This window comes from Convolutriloba macropyga, chromosome 8 (genome assembly GCF_964194025.1).
Source record: "Convolutriloba macropyga chromosome 8, txConMacr16.3, whole genome shotgun sequence".
NCBI classification, from domain to species: domain Eukaryota; kingdom Metazoa; phylum Xenacoelomorpha; order Acoela; family Convolutidae; genus Convolutriloba; species Convolutriloba macropyga.
This window is the reverse complement of record NC_134475.1, coordinates 47,792,014-47,813,702: the sequence shown is the minus strand read 5'-3', so window position 1 is coordinate 47,813,702 and position 21,689 is coordinate 47,792,014. Positions and strand designations below refer to the sequence as shown.

Sequence of the window (21,689 nt, the reverse complement as noted above, 5' to 3'; positions counted from 1 at the left end):
AGCCACGGGGGAAGGGGGGTATACCGGGGGCTGATTAGCGGGGTGGGAAAAAATTGGGTAGGGGGCAACAACGCGATGGGGGCAATGGGGGGGTGGGGGTCAACAGTGGGGGCCTTCAACCTCTAAGAACCACTCTTCACACCATAAGTATAAGTCTCCAAAACAGTTTCAGCTGAAGCAGAGCTGAAAAGCTCTGAGAACACTCAATGCCCGCTGGGCGCTACCTGTTTATCTCGTTTTTGAGGACGAAAAGTCACATGTGTCAGACGAAAAATCGGTCAAGAGAAAAATCGCATAAAAAAAAAGACCGACAGGACTAATATAATTGCTACAAATTTCGTTTGAGAGCAATTAATGACCGTCAGAAGACGAAACAACCAAGAACACCGCAATATAGCTACCTTCAGCTTGCGGCTACAAAAATGAGAAATTTGTTCCGATTTGGCAAAAAACCAAACATGCCAAAAAATGAAAATAAAATCGGCAAAAAAACGTCTAAAATCGGTTTGCTATATGCACCATTCTGTCGAAAATGAAGTGTATGACCAAAAACGTTATTCTCACAGAGCAAAAATTAGTTCACTCCGCTATTTAAATCACTTTTGCTTTCAGCTCAAAACGCCTCCTGGTACTTAGATTTGAAAAACCTCAATAGAACCCTTACTCTTTGCGACGTTAAAAAACAAGAGATTGCCAATAATAGCTCCACCCAGCTATCGCAATTACAGTCATTAATTTGCTGCCAATTTTAGAGAAAATTGCTTTCATATAATTTTAAAAGACTTGTCTCAAACATTTTTCACTTATGTTGAGGTACCTCAACGTGCATTTTAGATAAAAAACAAAAATTAAATTTTCATATTGATATTTTTCCCAAAATTGACAAAATTTTGGCGAACTATTCATGATTTGCAAAGCACGCTGGTATTGAAATCAGGAGCGTTCATCTTCGAATCTCTAAAAAGAGAAATAATCCCATTCACAAAGTAAGAATTGCCTTATAGCGAAATCAGCTCTAGATCGCGTCACCAACCCCCTCACTTTCCCTACTTATCACCTCCATAAAACCTCCTTGAGCCCACTGTCCTTTTCTTTGAACAGGGATCAGCCAAATGAAGTCCAGCCGGTGAATATTCGTTTCATCTTTCCTTTACTTTGAACCATGAAGTGTTCCATGTACCGCAAAAAAGACCTGGGAAGTCTTGCAATATCCGATTTTTAACTCAGCTCAACTCAGGCGTAATATGACGTCAGACAAAATTACTGAAAACTCCAGTTATGGCCTTGCATCAACCTGGTTGCTTTGGTTAGCCGTAAACTTTTACACAAAATTACAATAAGCACTCCGCATAAAATTGTTCTTTACTTTAACTCTCCTCAAAATTGGCGCTCATAAAGTTTAGAGCCTGAGAATGAATGTAAAGACCATAATTGATGTTTACAGCAATGGTAAGTAGGCGGCCTGACGCCATGTTATACATGAACCCTTTGTTTTTCTTTCACCAACTGCGTCAATTTCCAGACTTAAGTCCAGGGCTATTATGTATTGCTAGACATCATATACTGCTACATAAATTATTGAGACTCCGCCCCCAAAAGAACAAACAAATATATGAACATTCCTTAACACTTACTGATAAATATAACCAGATGCAAACCGGCAGCTACCCCAGAAATTTAAAACCTACGGGTATGAAATTTAACTGTTGACAGATCAATTTGTTTTAATCACACAACATTAGTAAAAATAACATACGGATAATTGATAATCCTATTAACTACCAGGCTCGTTTATGATCAACTCTAACAGGCTGAGGAAACTAAATTATTATTCGAGGGTTTCGGGGAGAGATCTTCAAGGTAACGGAGATAATAAAAAAGGATTGGCAAAGCAGCGTCATATTATATGACCACAGCTCAAAATCATCACCTATATCGTGTATTACTATGCTATTGTTTGTCACATTTCTTTATACAGAATATTTGTCTTTTGTTTGACTTCAAGATTCTGTATTCTGTTACCACCGCTAAACAACCTCGTCCCCCCCCCCCCCAAACAAAAAGGCAGTTTTTTTCTTGAACGACTGTACTCTTGAAACATTTAATAACCTATCATTGTTTTAAACACGCATGTTAGTAATTTCAACGATTTAAAATCTGCAATGTTCGACTCAACCTCTCATCATTCAAAACAGTACTACAAGCATGATTTATTGTATTCAAAAAAGAAGCATGTGCAGGAGAATCTTATTCAGGGTGGAAAGGAAAAAGATCGACAGAGGACTCAATTATGAATTAGGAAGTGTTTCCTTTTCCTCTTGAAAAATGTTTTTCTGTTCATTCTATAAACCCCCCGTCTCCGTTATCGAATAGAACATCATCTGCAATTAATAACTGTACCCGCTCTAATTGTGAATACCCCTTTTTTAATTCATCCCACCTCTTAATAACCTAAACACATTACCAGTGCAAAAAGTTCAATTCAGATTGTTCACACATGCTTATGAAAACAAACTTTTTATTAAGCGCAGAAGAGAAACAGTCCCAATAATTCGGATATACACATTTCTAGGCGGAGAATTAAATATGCGTTGAAATGAACAGGATTTAACGGACGTGGAAATAAGGCTAGTTTGAGCGTGGCTACGGCGTAGAAATCTTGAAGAAAGAAAGTAGGATGGAACATGGAATGCATAACAAATGCTTACGTCATGAGTTGGAATGTATTTGGTCTTCAAGTGGGAGCAGATCAGTTTGGAAACTTCCACGGGCAGCTTTCTTGACTGAAACAAACAAACAGAACAATATAATAAATGAATCAAACCAAATTGGTTCCATATGAAATAATAGGTTCTTCGATTTGGTAGTAAACAAAACTAGAAGGCCGTAATGTAGACCCTAATATTTAACAAAATTATGATGGGCTAGATAGTATAACTTGAAAATATTAACACTAATATGTGCACATCGGCGGTATTCTGCACCGACTGATACAATTTCCGTATCAGCACCTACTTACTTTATCAGCATAATTACTTTACCAGGTACAGAACTTCTCTTAATTTGATTTACCAATTATACTAATTCGTCTTCACCGAACTTAAAGGGCAAATATTGAGGCTCTCAGCTAAGTAATATGTTAATCATTAATCTATCAATCTGCGGCTGTATTTAATAAACAAACAAATCCGAGGTTACAGTCCTTTATGGAAATACGGACTAAATATGGCCTTTAAAACTATCTGAATATGAACTATTTTTAGCACTTTAAATGTATATTTAGGGGGAAAATCACGTAACAATAAGGCACGAAATAGGGGCGTGACTGTTATCAGAGCATAACTCTGTTATCAGAGCATAGAAATAGGGGCATAACTAACAGGACAAGCATAAAAAAAAACGAAAAAAAAGAAGAAAAGCATTCCAAAAAAAATCATTACTTTTCTTTTTAGAAAATCAGTGTCAAAGTCATTTGGTCCGTAACAACATTAAAATTACAATACGCGTCCTCAAAACGCATACATTATCTTTTGAGTGACCAATGAAGACAAAGTGGTAGGATAAAAAAGTAAATATGAATAAAATCGAATTTCATTTGGCGAAATTGGCGTCGAGTCGCTCAAAATAATTACCGATATAAATAACCAAACCAAACTGTCGGCCACTAGAAGGCACATATACCTAACGATACACCTCACTGTTGAGGCTAAATGAACAAAAAGGGGATCAACAAACGGGCAAAAATCAAAAAGTCATGTGAAAACTCATGTGTAGTTATGTCGAAGTCAGTAAAACTGTCGCTTCAGAATTAAATCCAGCAAAGAAGACATTCCAGCCGGCCTTATACTAAGGCCTCAAGATACATAATCGTCATAAAATGAGTGAGAAGAAAAGAAAAAAACAACAAAGGCAACACTCAAAAATTTAAAATAATATTACAGCAGACAGTATCAGTAAGATAATATAAAAAGAAAACAGCGAAAACTCAAACAACGAACACGTATATATTACTAAAAAGCTAAAAGATACTTCTTATTAATGCACCAAGAAGACAAATTAACAAAAGAACCGCAAATACAGCTGGAATTCAAAATTTTATTCAAAAACTCTATGGAAACAAAATAAGTCAAGGTAAAAAAATTCTGTAGCTATTAACTGAAACAGCTGAATCAATTTAGTTTTGCTTCATTTGGAAATCCGATCAGACCGCTCAGTATAAACTAACGCAGCAGAGATCAAAAGAAAAACAAATAAAGGCAGATAACTCTCGAAAAAAATATAAATTCACAATTTTAACAAATAGTTTCAAAGTGAAAATCATTTGAAAAAGCCAGAAAAATCTGTGAAAAATTTGCCTAAGGGAGCGAATTGTTTGTTCCGTAAAACTTTTGCAAAATTTTTCTGGTTAATAGCCGCAAAGCGATAGCTGAGGCTATTATTGGCCCTCTCGGTTTTTTTTCGTTATCAAGATTTTCGTTACGACCATATGACGGCAATCATTTGTCAATCACAAAAAAAAAACACTTTTCTCTTCAAATTTGCTCAACAGAACAACTTTTTTCAAACTTTATTTATTCTATTGATTTGAATTAAATGTGCGCAAACAAGGAAACAATTTTGCATTCTGAAAGCCAGTTTTGATATTTAAATTCGGTCGTTTCCTCAGAATGCTCAATCTACAGGGCCCTTTTTGCAGTGTAACCTAAGCTGCTTAATTATTCAGCGAAAAAAAAACTACCTGGTCCAGTGACTGAAGAAACTCTGCGAGGCATGTTCTAATCTGACCATAGGGACAATTCTCGGCCCAGTGTTGGATTTTGCTCACGTGACTACACACTCTGGCAATGACGACTGTGTCCGGCACTTCTGACGGAATATCGATGCTGTCAATACTCAACCTGTTGTGACTTCTGGAAGACAGGCTAGAGTATGGAGAGTGGGAGGCAGAAGAGGCGACGTTGTTTACCGGAGAAATATGACTGGAGAAGTTTGATTGGACTGTTCCACTGTTGGAAGCTAATGATTGATTGTTGCCCAAATTACCTAAAAAATATCAAACAATCCTATTAATTATTAGTATATCTCAGTTGTAACACCCATGAGCTAAAAAAGTTCACCAGTATGCCAATTCTGAAGAGGGTGTGCTTTGTACAAAAAATACTCAACAGGATAGCTTGAGGCTCTTTTTACGTAGGTAAACAAAGGTTATAAAAAATTTAAATAAATGTGGTCGATTTCCTAAACAAGCACTTCACACATTTTTAAAACAATTTCATAAACCTTTTGCAAATTCTGAAACTAGCTTCCATTCAAGAACATAGCCGGCAGATTGCCGGAAAATAGCTGCGATAGACGCTTGTGGCCTTCCATGAATTGAAACAACTAAAAAACAAGATAGGCAGATTGACGATTGACCAAAAGTCCTTTAGTAGACCACTAGATTTTGTGGGTTAGATACGTACTGGCAATTTTATGACACATACGGTCTATAAGGAAAAAGCCCTTTCAAAGAGCTTTCTCAAAATTGATATTCGAAATCAAAAACTCAAGAATAATATTCAAGAATTAGGGCATATAAGTTTGGCACTACTCAGATACACACTATTCATCTTTATTTAATAAATGATCATAAAATTTAAAGTTCCCTAAGTGAGTTCAGAATTCATGTTTTTGAGTGAGGTGAGTCACGCAATTGAACTAAAAGCAGAAAAGACGTCACACACACACAAATTTTAACTGCAAAGCAGTAAGTCAGTGAAAAATTCAATCGCAAGAAGTCAGGTCGTGCGAATCATCGATGGAGACGACGAATTAAAAAACATAGTAAGACAAGTCCTGACGTACAATTCAAAGCAATTTCATTGACTAAACAAAAACTACACCTAGAACGGACCATGAGTGAATTAGGAAAACCATTTCTAACAAAATCAGGTCAAAAAAATTTAAAAAAGGAAAATCAATGTAAAAATGCCGGATGTGAACAAAAAACCATCAGCGAGAAAATCGAAAAAACAGTAAAAATCATAGTGAAACTGCCGCATGTGAAAAAACCACTAACGAGAAAGCGAAATTTTGCTCAAACACCGTTTTCGCACTACTTCAAAATTAGAGCGAAAATTCACGCCGCAAAACCACTAGCTTTTTTTGCTCCACGTCCTGTTTCAGCGTGACAAAAATCACTACTCCAATTTGACTTCAAAAATAATGAAAATGTGTCAACAGATCTCAAAAAAAAAGAAGGACAAGTCGTGACGTAGGACAACTCATAGAATTTCAGTTGACTAAACAAAAAACAAACTAGACCTAGAACAGACTATGAGTGAATTGGGAAAACCATTAAAAAATAAGATCAAAGAATTAAAAAAAAACAAAATCGATGTCAAAATGCCGCAAATGAAAAAAAAACCTAGCGAGCAATGGAAATTTGGATCAAATAAAAAACCACGCATAGAATAAACTACGAATGTATTCAAAAACCATTTGGAAAATCAGATCCAAAAAATCGAAAAAAACCACTAGCGAGAAAATCGAAAAAACAGTAAAAATCAAAGTGAAAGAAATCGCCGCATGTGAACAAAAAACCACTAGCGAGAAATCGAATCTTCGTTCAAACACCATTTTTTCACTGTTCTTTAAAATTAGAGCAAGAAATAGCACGCCGAAAAACTACTCGCTTCTTCGCTCCACTTCCTGTTTTGGCGTGACCAAAATTACAACTAATTTGACTTCAAAAATCATGAAATGTGTGAACAATCTTGAAAAAAACAGAGCCGGAAGAATTCCGAAAACGATTCGAAAGAGAAAATTGCCCATGCTTATTACTAAACAACTAGATCAACTAATGTGAACTCTCAACCTGTACAAATGCCATAAAAAATTAAAGAAGAATAGAAACGGCATTCAAAGACAAATTCAACAAAAAAAAACTAGAAAAACTTAGTGAGTTTATTAATAGTACAAGGAAACATAAAGCCGAAAAAAAATTTATTTGAAATTAGAGCAATGAAAGCTCGCAAAACAATGGGCATGTTATAATAGGCTAAGAAACTTTTCTATAGTGAAAAAAAAAGAAACTGCAAAATAATAAAAATGTTTTAAAATTTCTCAAATTTTCTGTAATTTTTCTTAAGAAAATGTTCTATATTAACAAAGCTTTACTCAATTGGTATCTGAAAACTCCTTAGTCATCAAGCTTCAATTCAAATCCCACTTAAATCAGTAAAAAAAACAGGCAAAAAATCATTAAACTTCGTCTAAAAATCAGCAAAACTTTTCAAAAACCTCCAAATTATCATTAAACTCCTATCATAAACTACTTGAAATCATCAATTTCTGTCCAATACAATATCATAATCAAACCTCATAACTATCAAAAGTTGCAAAAGAACTGCTTTTAAAGGCCGCAGGTGAACAAAAAAAATTCGCTCGGTTAGAGAAATTTTTTTCACACATCAATTTTTCGATCTCTCAAAAACAGCGGTATGAACAAAAACCGCTCTCTTTTCGCTCCACTCTTCACTTTTGTTCAGCGCCAAAAGCACTCCAAATTTTTTCACGCGTTTCATTTTCCGCTTCAAAAATTACTCCAATAAAGTTCATTAAAAAAACATAGCCGAAAGAATTCCGGAAACGACTCGAAGAAGAAAATTGCCTATACTTATGACTAAACAACTACAACAACTATTGTGAGCCCTGCACCTCCACAAATGCCATAAAAATTTGAAGAATAGAAACGGCATTCAAAAACCAAAAACAAATTGAAAAAACTAGAAAAACTTAATGACTTGTTTTTATTAGTACAAGGAAAGACAAAGCCCAATAAAATTCCTTTGCAATTAGAGCAATGAAAAACTCGCAAAACAATGGGCAAGTCATAATAGGCTAAGAAAGTTGTCTAAGTTAGAAAAAAGTTAGAAAAATGGTTTCAAATTTCAATTTTTCTGTCAATTTTCCTAAGAAAAAATGATTTATACCAAGAAAACTTTAGCCAATTGGTATCTGAATATTCTTTAAGTAACATGCTTCTGTTCAAATCTCACTTTAAGAATTAAAACAAAAAAACAGGCAAAAAAATCATTACACTTCGTCTAAAAATCAGCAAAACTGATCAAAAATCTCCAAATTAGCATTAAACACAAATTAACTACTTGAAACCTTCAATTCCTATCAAAACAAGCCTAAAACTAATACAATATTATAATCAAACCATCATAACCATCAAAAGTTGCAAAAAACTGCTTTTAAAAGCCGCACGTGAACAAAAAAAAATTCGCTCGCTTAGAGAAAATTTCCCACATCAATTTCTCGCTCTTTCAAAAACAGGGGTATGAACAAAAACCACTCTCTTTTTGCTCCGCTCTTCACTTTTGTTCAGCACTAAAATCACTCCAATTTTTTTCACGCGTTTCATTTCCCGCTTCAAAAATCACTCCAATAAAATTGATTAAAAAAAGGACTTCTCCAATACTCCTCTTCGAGTCGTAAAAAAAGACAGCGCCCCAATACAATTCAAATTCTATGAATTGTAAAAACAATTAGGAGCGCAATAATAGCCGCCTGGAATTGCTGACGCGGCTATTAAACACAATCACAGTTTTTATCCATCCATTTTACGATAGTAGTTCAAAGTTTAGTTCATTAATGGTTAGTTCCAGAAAAGATAAAAATTTAGACCTTGTGCTGTGGAATGGATAAATGCACTAGGGGTAGCACCGCCAGGAGTAAGATGAGGAAATTTTGCACGTTGCTGAATACTTCGTTGTTTAAGAACTGCAAATCCACCGCCACCACCGGTAGCACCACTGCCACCAATCCCGTCTCCACCTTCTTCCACTTCCATCTCTTGGTCTGTGTCTGATGACGTCATCGCATCTACGCAAACAAACGCATTTGTCACACATTGTTTTTAAAAAAATTGATCTATATCTAATTTGTTCTAAATCTGATCTCCAGGATTGTGCAAGTTTTAAAATGCTGAAAGTCTTCTATTTCCAGAAGATAAAATGCCATAACTTACTATCAAAATCCATGAACTTTCGGCATCTTCAAACTTGCCGGTTGTATTTTAAGTGTAGCTTAGACAACTCTGCTTGCTCTAGTGGTTCGAGATGGTACGCCCAAATTTCCCCAAGTTACATCATCAGATTTATGTAAATTTGTCTAACACCAATCACCTGCAAGTTTGAAAACGCCGAAATTTTATGGAAATCAGTCTCTGGCTGTATATTGGAATTTTATTTCTGACTTGACACTGCAGACTTTCGGCATTTCAAAAGTTGGGCACATGTGTGTTTTAAAGCAAGGTTACCTGACTCCGCTGAAGTAATTTCAAAACTCTGGCTTAACATCCAACTAATACGCAGTTCTCGACTATTGCCAGATTTTCTGTGCGAATTCAGAGTCATAAACGCATACTTCAATTTTTCCCGAATATATTTGTTGACTATGGTACCAAAATTCAATCGTATTAATAGCTTTGAAGTGCGTGATATAACGTTTCTGATTATGAACATGATCTTGAAACAAAAAATATATGAGAAGTTGATTATCTTCACAATCAACGGGCCATGTCCACAGATGATTTTCAATAATCTGTTCTCAAGCTGAATATTCAAAATTGATTTTAAGCTGCTTTTTTAAGGCAAACAGTAACAATTGAGCCTCGGTAATCAGATACTGTTAAGTTGCTTTGCTAACAAATTAAGGTGCTGAGTATGAGAATAACTTTTGGCGCCTGTTTCCTTTGCAAAGAAATTTCACAAATGATTTTAAATTTAAATAATCAGTTCCACTTGCCAGTAAAGCTTTACAGATATTTTCAGGTATTGTAAAACCATTGTAAGTACGAAGCTATTGAGTTGTGATGGGGGATTTAAGCAAGCGCTGAAAATAGGCTCTCTAGTCAAGTTTACATTGGAAGAAAATAGAGCTTCTTTTCAAGTATATTATGCACAATTTACAATAGGTTGCTCTTCTAAAATGTTGCAACCAAAAAAGTTCTGTGTAACCTGCTTTGTTACTGCTGTTGTTGTTTATAAAGTCATTGAGGAGTGGTTCGAGACTGTCCCGGATGATGGAGCTGACATATTCCTGACTGACAACAGGCTCCCTCACTTCGAAGTCCCCTCCACCACCTCCACCCCCACAACTACCCAATCCTCCTCCCGCACTGTTGAACTCTTCCGTAATGTCCCAGGGCTCCTGGTCCATGTTCGATGAGGAACCTTAGACATACCAAAAAACAATTTGGAATCAAATGACAATCAAAATACTCAACTTCCAAATAATTTCATAGAACAAAATTTAACCAATTCAGATGTACTTTAAAGACACGTATTGAACAACAATATATGAAATGAAATACATCCTCGTTCCCGTTCAACATAGTTAAATTCAAGACGGAAAAAATTCTTCCATTTGTTAGAAACCTTATGAATATATTGCACAACCGATACTGGAATTTGATTACACTAACTGGATGACAGAATGAGCTCATGATCTGAACTTGGATGCAACTGTTCCAGAATGCTGGCAATTCTGAACACCAGGCAATCCAGATTCTTTTCACTCTCTCTAGGGTCACAAAACCCACCCGCACCTCCACCTGTACTATCCACTCCCTCCCCATTCTGCATCAGTGTACCCTGTAGTGCCTCCGTTGTTCCAGAAGGCGCCTGGGCGCTGAAGTGTTGGTGAAGAGGTCCATTGGGAAAAAGGTTTGGGCCATTGGACAGGGGTGAGATCTTGTTCACGCTAGGATTGTTTGTGTTGTGATGCCCATCTTTACTCATGGCCCCTGAAAACAACCATTGATTCGCTCCTTTAAGTTTTCTATTTTTCAATGAAGATGCAATTGTACACTCTATTTCTTAGGAAACCTATAACTATCATTCTTTTTTTTAGTAAAATCAGTATACTAGGAGCGAAAAAGTCCAGAAAACAGACGGTTGCACCGCCTTTTACGAGACCTTGGAGAAAAACCGCGCGTCAAGAATAACATTTTTCGCACAAAGCTTAAAGAATTTCCAATGAGAACTTCTCCTTAAATCAGAAATAAGTTTGCAAAACAAGCAAAATGCTCGATCATTTGTCTATTTCTGGACCTAAAAGTTGTACCTTACCTGCCGCAAATCCGAAGATTTCAAACAAGTGTAGATTTTTCATTTTCTTCAGAAATGAATGACTAGTGATAACTGGATTCGAAACGAAAATCTGATTACAGTTATATAAAGTTCAAAACAATGACAAATTATGCACGCAGAGAAAAAATGCGAGAGGTGTAGCCACGAAAAGCATGCAAGTTCACTTTATGAAAGACAAATTATCAAGATTTAGATACGACTACGATATTATATGAATATTACTCGTTGATCAAAGCTATATATCATTTTGAATAGTTCGCCGCCATCAGCATTTTATAACTTTTACCAAAAGCAAATTGAGATCTCCAAAACAAAAGCTTCACTGATAGGCCGATAGAGGTTTTTAACAATAAACGCTCGAGTTGAAAGCTGAATAAAAGTTCGTCCGCCCAATTAAAGTCTTTGAGATTTGACCTCTCGAATCACAAGCGCGTACAATTGAGACCAATTAAAAATTATTACTTGGAACTTCGACTTAATATACAATGGTTATTATTGAGTTAAAGATCCACCCACTAAAAACCAGTTCTCAATAAATATGAACGGACTGGGGTGTAGACCACACAGAAACTCAATCAATTCGCAGTAAAGAATGCTTGAAGAGAAAAAAAAATTGATGAATTTAAACCAAACTTATACTTAAGCAAAAACATAAACCGACAAATGTCGGAAGAATTGCTCTTGAACGACAAGCGAGGCAATTAAATTCAGGATCTGTAGCCCAAATTAATTTTTCTTTATGGGTGCTAAAAACCTTGCCCCCAACAGGATTCCAACCCTGACCTCGCGATTCATAGCCACCCCACTAACCACTGCGCTATGAGTCACTTATTTTTACTATGCTGCAACCGATTATATATTAGCAACAAGCTTTACTTCAGAGTGGGAGCAATAGAGATCACTCAAAAATGATGAACGAAAGCGTAAAAAAGAAACTTGAGAAGTCAACGAATGTTCCAGAAGAAAAGCGCAAAATTGTCAAGCGAAAAATTTGCATAAAAAAGATCATCACGTTTACAATAATTGCTATGAACATCGTTCAAGAGCTATTAACAACCGCACACAGTTTCTTCCTTTTTCACTCGTTTTTTACAGACTTTAGCACTCTTTGAAATCCTTTTATGACAAACGAAAACTCAAAACATGCAGCACAATGAAAAGATTAGACTGGCAAAAACCAATTTTTATTCATATTACATATGAAATATTTCAAATATTCAAAGCCCGACACATTTCTGGGTAAGCGCTGGAAAATCAAGCTTTAAAGAACTAAGAAAAGATCGAGCTTCCAAAACATTCTGCTGATTTTTTTTTCAAAATACCACTAACAAGAAGGCTCACTTGTTCCGTACGTGGCCCAGAATGTTCCTATATTAGCATTTGAAAGAAAAGATATATCATATCTAAAAATCTAAAACAATGTTGACGAAACGTTTGTTTTACAATCAAACAATATTTATATCATGCTGCAACAAAAAATTAATGTTAAGAAAATTTTTGTAGCAGCAAAAATTTGAGCTTTCAGAGGAAAAAAGTCTGAGTGACCTTTAATTATAAGAGAACACTTAGTTGCATTTATTCTATTCAAAATTTTAGAATAAGTTTTCCTAAGACAAACCATTTAAGTTTAAATTTTTGCCATATTGACGGTTTCGATTATGCTTCATCTGTGACAATTCTACAATTCCAAATACAAATTGATCGCATCCGTCTCCAAATTTACTGCAAACACAACTCTTTCTTTCTTTCTAAGAAAAAATTTTGATAAAAAAAACGTTTACTAAGATGGCAGTAGAAGTTACAAAAATTTCAAATTTTTCTATAATGTTTGCATGTTTTATATATATATATATATATATATATATATATATATATATATATATATATATAAATCAAAATGGAACTCGAAACTCATCAGGGAAACAGCTGATTCGAATCACGTATATTCATTGAAAACCTTCTCATATCAACTTATTCGTAGGCATGAGATTTCGTCATAAAAATTCACAGCCAGAAACAAACAGTCGCAATTAATTCGATTGTCGCTTACGCTATCAACGAGAAAAAATTGTCTTCAAATATGTTTCTGGTATAACGAAGGAATTAAATAAAATGTTGCAGAAAGTCAGTCAAATTGAATTTTGGCAGTTGAATGAAAACGGCAAAAGCAGGTGAAGTGAATGAAGGATTGCAAAATTTAGTGACATAGAACAACTCCTAGAATACAATCAGAGATAAACCAAAGAGCAGGCAATTGTGATCTGGTTTAATTTGTTACTACTGATGTTTTGTTATCGATAACGCACATGAGGTTACAGAATTCAGAAAAGTCAAATAAACAATTCGAACATGTGGTATCAAATTAATCGAAAAACAAAGTAAGCCACAGATTAAACTTAGCACCCTAATGAAACACATAAATGATATTAAAAATAGATACACGAAACAAAATGCAGACCCGAAATGAGGATGAAAAATAGCAAATTCGAAATTTCTTTTCAAAACAGGTGGCGTCTCACTTATTGAAACAAAATTTTATTGAATCTTAAAAATTTTCAAAAAAACAAGGAAGCATGCAAGTGTGCATAGGACAAACTGATGACAATGTAGAAGTGAACAATTTGAGATTTAAGTAATAAAAAACTCAACCACCTTCGCATCTTCGAGACATTATGCGAACAACTATTATGTGAATTATCAAGCAAGTTTCGGTAGCTTTGTGCAAGCTAATACGGACACAAAGCACCAAAAGGAGGACGATATACATTATTAGCGAGCAATTGAGTCATGTCATTTTTGATTCGGGTAGAAAATAATTGTTAGTCAGCAGCGAACACACTCATAAAATCTTTTGAATTATGGTTGTAATATAAATTGTTTCCTGAGCAAATGACGTAAATAAAAAAGACGGACCAACTGTCTGATATATTTCAAATAGATATAAAAATAATGTCTAAGCTTCTAAAGATTCTGGGTAGTAGAAACACCTAAAAACATCAGAAGCTGCTGCTTTACAACACATATTGTCATCATCAATGATGACCAGGAAAATCACCGATAATCACAACGAATAGAATTATAACTGAAAACCATTCAACATTTTCCTCAGAACAATCATTCTGTCAAAAAATCATCAGAATTATTTAAAATGATTCACATAATTGAAGCCAATCACTAACAGAATTTTGTTACCTTTTAATCACCGTTAAATCTGTAACTTGAAAGTGGATAACAGCAAAAAAACTGCACTGCACGACAAAAACTCGACGAAAAAGTCTTTTTTTCCTTACTGCAGAAATAGCTTTTTAAGCACTAAATCTAATTTTAATTTTGCAATTTGTTCAGCTGTTCTTTCTGTGATTAAAACAATGCCGCAAAATTGAATTTCTATTCAACTTAAAGTCATTAAAATCTACGAAAGAGCTCCATAAAAAAGTCAATCTAAATTATATAAGGTGGAAACTCAAGCTGACTGAGTACCAGAAGCTGCTCCTAACAATTGATGTTAATTGCTGTTTTAATGACTGAATACAGAACTTCAATAACAGTGGAAATTGTGACAAAAAGAAGAAAATCAATGCAGAATCGGTCATTTTTGGTTGCTGTTTTGTCTACTGTTTTGCATGCGCTATCGCTAAAACATGTAACTTTTCTACTTTTTTCAGATCCGATTTACATTATATTCATAATTGTTCCGACCCCACTTGTGGGGGGGAGGAACTATATACTCAAATGGGTTTTTTTTTGTTCCGTGAATTTTGGCCGACCGATATATTCATCGTAGAGAAATGTGCGTGGTATCATTAAAAAGCTCGTCCAGCGTAGAATTCGAAATTAAGATTTTTTTGAATTTCGTTTTTTTCGAGGAGTTATCGAGGTTTAAAGTTTCATGTGAACACTGGATATTTGGTTCACTTTTGTTCACTTTTACCGTAATTTTCGTTCGAATTAACGTTTTTTCTACGAAAAATTTAATTCAAAACTAGATTTCACGCCAAAAAGTAAATCAATTTTAGGTTTTTATTTGACAAAAGGAGATAATAAAGACTAGTTCTAGTCTTAGAGGGAGGTTTAATATATAAAAAAAATTCGAATTACGTTTGGGAACTTTTTTTTAGAAAATTTTGCAATTCTTTTGTTTTTTCAAGTCACCTAGAGACTACTAGACCCTTTTAATATCGAAGTTCCGTTAATGACAAACCTCTTTTACGATCAAATAAAGCCCAATGAACAAAAAATTTGTTTCGAAGGGATCGCTCATGTTTTTTTTGGACTCGTATCTCAAATTTCCTAATTTTTCAAATGAAATTTCGATTTATTTTTTGAGGTTTTACTAAAGTTTTATAATCCTATGGCATAAACTTGTTGACTAAAGGTGCAATAGATTTGCTAATGAGCATTAAGTGAACCTTTCTAGTGCTGTGAGTGGACAGCTAATGGCTGTTAAGACTTTGAAAATAAATTTTCGAAAGTTTTTTAAAATTAGTAAATCATAAACTTATTTTTGTGAACTGTAAGTTCGTCTCAGTAAAAACAGGATTGAACTCCTTCATACCACTGCAACATAAGTTAATCTCATTGGCGGCTTTATCAAATAACTATTGGTTATACGTCTTCAATGCCACAAGATTTCAAATTTTTTTAAAATTTTTTGGACATTTCGTTTTATTGGTTCATTTTGAAATCTTATCACGTCATCCTAATATTGATGGCTACATCTTCCTTTAGTTAAGACGCCCAAAGGATCATAGATAAAACTTTGAGAAAAAATATGGTTTAAATGGCTTCAACACTTTCTTCTCCAATTTTTCTAAAGAAATTTTGGTTTTTGCCTGTATTTGTTTTTTTTTCAAAGTCATAAGGCATATTGTGATGTCTTATTGATTACCTAGGCATCATAAACATCCTTGTATTCACATCATGGCATAGCTGAGCGTATTCATTGAATTCCTATGAAAGCTTTTGAGTTTAATGGCTGTTAAGACTTTGAAAATATTTTATTTATTTTGAACATAAATCAATCTTAAGCTTATTTTCGTGGATTGTAAGTCAGTCTCGGTAATGACAGAACCGCTTTTTTTCTACATCAGCAACAATTTATCTAGTTAGCGGTTTTGTCTTCTAACTATTGGTTTTTTTGACTCCGGTGCACGAGTTTTCATAATTTTTATAATTTTTGGATTTTTTTAGTAATTTTGGTTCCTTTTGAAATCGTATTACATTATCCTAAAATTGATAGCTCCCATTGGCTTAGTGAAGACGTTCAATGGATCGTTGAAAAATTTTTCAGAGAAAAAAGCTTATGGTTTAAATAGCTTCGACACTTTCTTCTCTCAATTTTCTACCGAACTTTTGGATTTTGCCTGTTTTTGTTGTTGTTTTCATAGTCAATGACTTGTTGTAATGTCTTATTGATAAATTTTGAATGACAAACATCCTAGTCATCACATCATCTAGGCATAATTTAGCGTATTAAATGCCTTCCGTTGAAGGCTGTAGAATTTTTTGACTTTGATACTATGGGTTTTCTCAAAAATTTCGTGTTTTTGATGTATTTTTGTTTGCCCTACGACTTATTGTGATGAGTTATTGATGTCACATGAATGAAACTTATGATTGCTATTTCATCGAGGCAGAATTTAGTGTGCTTAATTAACTTAAACTGTAGCATTTTTTTTTAAATTCAAACATCTATTTTTGTTATCTCTTCATTTGGTTGACAATTAAGTCAAAAATGTAGATGAGCTCGGGTCGGAACATCATGTGCGAACGCACATTAACGAGCCGCCTTGTTAATTAATTTTTCAAAAAATTTCATTAATATTAAGTAACAATAAGATCTCTCCTTGTTTCTCAGGACTTTAACAATATTTTTGACGGACTGAACGTCGGCTAAAAAAATTAGCAGAAAACGGTTCAGAAACTCTTTTAAAAACTCATAAAAAAGGAAAAAAAATTAAGTAATTTTTCCGATACCCTCGAAAAAAACAGCTTGTAGCTAAATTTGATCAAGAACTAGGCTAAATTGCCTTAAAGTGCAGGTCAAAATTGTTGCAAAACTTTTAAACAAAATTCCTAAAATTTCTCCTTGTAGTTGAATTCTAGATGCAGAGAGCTTTAAATTGATACCACATAATCTGGTCTGGGATTCCCTCAAAAAAGTCATAAATTTTCGGAAAAAAGTGGGCCCAGCATAAGTTCTACACCACACAATTCATCAAGAATCAACACATCAGAGGTATCCTTCGATATTTAGCTCTAGCAAATTACATTCCAATATTCTAGCAAAATCTCAAACTAATTGGTTTAGACAAAGATTATCACTAATTTCTTTTGAATCGTTAACTTTTCAAAATCTGGTTAAATTTTTTACATTTTTTTTGCATAAAACGATCGAATTTTGGCGTTTTTGCTGCAGTTCGAGTCTACAGTGATCAACAGGAGACTGGCAACGGGTCAGTATTCAAACTTTAACTCTCGATATCATCTGTCTGCAGCGCTTTAAATCAACTCAAATAGTTAATTTGAGCAAAAAATGACCTATTTAAAATTTTTAATGAGTCCTCACAAAAAAAAAGCAACAAAGTGCTTTTTATTTGAAAACGATAATGCAAACCAAAGAAAGATAATAAATTTGGACAATCAAGGGGAAAGGATCTGTCTATAATAGCGACAAAAATTAGTGAGAAAAATACCAAACACAGTGCCAAACATGTTTGAACATTAGTGACAAACGTCGGGCGCATTGCTCTCAAACAACTGACGAGCTCTTTGCTTCGTTTTATGCGAAAAATCGGTTTAGAAAAGACAGCATCACTAATATAATTCCTACAAACTTCGTTTGAGAGCAATTAAATACAAACGGAATCTACTTGTTAAACTGAGCCCGGACAACTGATGATAACCAATTTAAGTCTGAAAACGAAACCGGGCAGTCATGCGTAGTATTTTGGCCAAAAATCAAGCCTGTCACAAAAACTAAATGAATTAACTGCTAAAATTCAAATTTAACCCCAGATTAACAGTAAATAAATTAGATAGAAAGGTAAATGACAAAAAACTTAATGAGGTGAACAACAGAAGTAGGTTTTCTTTTCCCACATTTTTTTAAAAAATCTATGTTAGCCCCTATGTTAACTCAGACAACTTTCAACCTCTTTTGAGGGAACCCTGCAATCATGCCAGTGTACTGTTTTTACGCTCTCTGAGCCCAGAATTCTACCACAAACGAAATTTCAAAAATTAACATTTTGGAAAAAGCAACCAAGTGCACATTTTGATTAATTTTGTCCATTGGCTAACTTTGTTCATTTTGATAATTTATGACTATTTTTTAGGTTTCCACTGCTATTTTTTCGATATTTTGAGAATCCAATCTGAATTGGCCTGAGCTCTGCCCATGGCTGTTTCTACATTTGTGACCATTTTTTTGAAAAAATTTGCAAATAATCTTGGAAGCAATTTGCATTTAGTATGAACACTTAAAATCTGTACTTCGGAGAACATTTCTGGTCTTCGTACGCGGTCATTCCTTCTGACTGAAATATTTTAGAAACTAATTTTCCATTGTAAGTTTTAGTTCGGTAGAACTGACTCTTTCCCCTGGTTTGGAAAGTTATTGGAAAGACTAATACAAGTTCAATTTGTTTATAACACTTCCAAAAAGCAATTTTAAGGTAAATTTGGTTCCCACACTGATGCCAGACTTGATGGCAAACGTTATTTCCTCCTAATTTGCTTTATTTCACTTAGCTGGTTTGAATCTACTTTCGTGACATCTGATAGCAATAACTCAATTGCAGACACTCATTTTGCAAAGTTCATTGGCAATCCAGTATTCCTAATTGCATATTTTATTGCAAAAAGTACCATGTTTGTGTTAATTCTCTGATATTGATACTCCTATTTTTCAGTAACTTGTTGTCAAATAAGTTTTGTAATATTGTTATTTAATAATCCCTAAGTCTCTAAGTTGAGATGAGTACTTAGCTGAACATTGTAGAAATCAAGTTCATAAAAGTTTTAAACTGCCGCCCTTGATTTAAGATGTGCAGCTCAGTCGGAGTAACAGTCGAAAGAAAAATCCAGTAAACCTATTTCATGAAGAATTTGTCTGAAAGAATAAAATGTGCCGTTTTTGATTGAGAAGTTTGATCCAAACTGTCACGGGATTGGTCTCCGCCATCCTACCAAATTTGTGTTTGATCATTCCGATATTATTCTTCTCTTATTTCACGTAACAAACTGCTTCTACAATTTAATTTGTGCTTTAAAAGTCCGTCAATTAATTAACTTGACAAAAGTTTCTAATGAATTATAGTTTTAGGCTAACGAAAGGTAATGAGTGAGGTATTGCTCTGCAGTCTTTTGAAATACTCTTGTACAATAGGCCTAAGCGTGCATAGTTCCACGGCCCCGAGGGCAAAATTGCTTTCAGATAATTTGAAAGTTGAGGCACATCTAATTACAGGTGTTTTAGAGGTTCATTAGGTCAAAACCATCTTTGAAAATTTTCAAATTTTAGAAGCCTGACTACTAAAAAACTGACTACTAAAAGAAGCCTGACTACGCAAAGCAAAAACAGGGTTAATGAAACAAATGCAAATAAAGGAAAAATATTTTCAAAACTTTAGCGCATGGCATTATCTTGTAACAGCAATATTTAACACTGGTTGTGAAGAGAAAGAGCAAAATGGGGCGTAAACATCAAATTCAATGGAATCTTTTGCCTTTCCCGTCATTTTTTCCAAAAAATAGTTGATCGAGCTCTGTTGTTTGACTTTTTATAAGTTTGACAATTCACTTGAGTCGTCAACCTATAGCTGCGCAAAAATGATATTTCTTCGACTCCATCCTATTCTTAATGACAATGGAACTTCAAACAAAGTATATTGTCATAATCTGCATTGATTATTTACCACCAAAATGCTTCCTCTACCCATAAACAAATAACTTTGGCCAAAAATATCGCACTTATACTACGCAATGCAAGTAATCATGAACATGATTTTGAAAGTCTGCAAACAAAAAGAAATTCAAAAAACCATCACTTTTCACTTTTCTTATTTCAGTTTTGTTTATAATCTAGCACACAAAAAAATCTGAAACAAATAAGTATATAACCTTATCACATATGATGATTAAGCCGAAAGATAGGGGATCAAGGCTGATCTGCTTGTTACGTATGAACTAATACGTAGAATAATGCACACTAACGCACTGGGCAATGGAATGTCTGACCTAGGTGGGCTGGGGGCCGGGTCTAATTATAATTTGAACTCATCACCACACGCAATGAGACGTACAGTATCTCAAATAGGAAGCAGATCTGGTTAGATAACTTCAAAAGACAGGAAACACAGGACGAAAATTTGATTAAATCCTGTGCAAATTTAGGATATGCGTCAATTTCAGGACGTATTTGCGCATAGACAGGGAACAAATTATTTTTCTAATAGCTGACGTCCCGCATTGAACGCACTTTTCTACGTTTCATAGCTCTGAAACTACAACTTGTGCGGTTCATTTCACACAGTTACTTCAATTCTTAGATGACTGAAAAGATTTTAAAAGTCGCGTCTTTTGATTGCGATGCTTCCAAAAAAGATGCTACGTACGTGAAAGCAAATCAACAACAAAAACAAATGACCTATAAAACAAATTGACTACAGTCGGATCCACTGCTCTCAAAAAGATTATAGTTGGCTTCAGTTGTCGCTATGTAAATTCTTGGAGGCCCACCTCTCTGAATAAGAGGGCGCATAAAGTTAGAGCCTTCAGTCAGGTAGACCATATAAATGCTATTTGGTTGGAGAAAATGCATCAAATTATGAAACATAGCTGGCAGCTTGCCAGAAAAAAAAAAGAGACCAAAAAATAGTCTTTTCATTGAAGAATGAGATGTTATATTTTGATTAAGAATCTATATAAATTAATGATGCCACTATTAGCTGCTCTCAAATAACCTTCATTTAGAGTGAAACACATTCACTTGCCCTTATCTCTTTCCATTAAGGTAAATAAAAGTCAATTTCAAAGTGAGGAAGTCATTTTTGAGAGTGAGACCTAAGTTAAAGCGAAAGTTAAACCTAAATTAAATCACGCGAAAGAACAAAACAACTCGCTCAATTAAGAGCGAAAAATGACGTCACGCACGCACTTCAGTTGAAATTGCATGAATGAATGAACAAAAAGCAGATTTGAAGTGTTTATGACGTCATATGGTCGTAACAAAAATCTTGACGAAATAAAAAAATAGCAGGACAAGTCCTGACGTACAATTCAAGAATTTTCATTGACTAAACAAAAAACTAGAACTAAAACGGACCATGAGTGAATTGGGAAAACCATTTCTAAAAAAAAATCATAAAAAAAACAAAAACCAGAAAATCGATGCCGAAATGCCGTTAGCGAGAAAAAACCACTAGCGAGAAATGTAAATTTGATTCTAACAAAAAGCTAGGCCTAGAATGAACTATTAATGGATAGGGAAAACCATTTTGAAAAAAAAACGATCCAAAAAACGAAAGAACAGTAAAGACTAAAGTA

At 34.4% G+C, this 21,689-nt stretch overlaps 1 protein-coding gene across 4 annotated transcripts in view; it reads right to left on the bottom strand.

The window, feature by feature from the left end:
- LOC142344775 (uncharacterized) overlaps window positions 1-21,689 on the bottom strand; it is a 120,691-nt gene that overhangs the window by 71,596 nt on the left and 27,406 nt on the right. For 3 of the 4 annotated variants that reach the window (XM_075396701.1, XM_075396699.1, XM_075396700.1), the window contains exons 2-6: window positions 10,475-10,795; window positions 10,008-10,223; window positions 8,674-8,871; window positions 4,739-5,043; window positions 2,709-2,783 (exon numbers count right to left, since the gene is read on the bottom strand). In XM_075396701.1, coding sequence (XP_075252816.1) covers window positions 2,709-2,783; window positions 4,739-5,043; window positions 8,674-8,871; window positions 10,008-10,223; window positions 10,475-10,790 — 1,110 coding nt within the window. In that variant the 5' untranslated portion in view covers window positions 10,791-10,795. Of the gene's footprint in view, window positions 1-2,708; window positions 2,784-4,738; window positions 5,044-8,673; window positions 8,872-10,007; window positions 10,224-10,474; window positions 10,796-11,120; window positions 11,251-21,689 lie in introns of those variants that run through there. The other variant, XM_075396697.1, reaches the window with a different exon arrangement.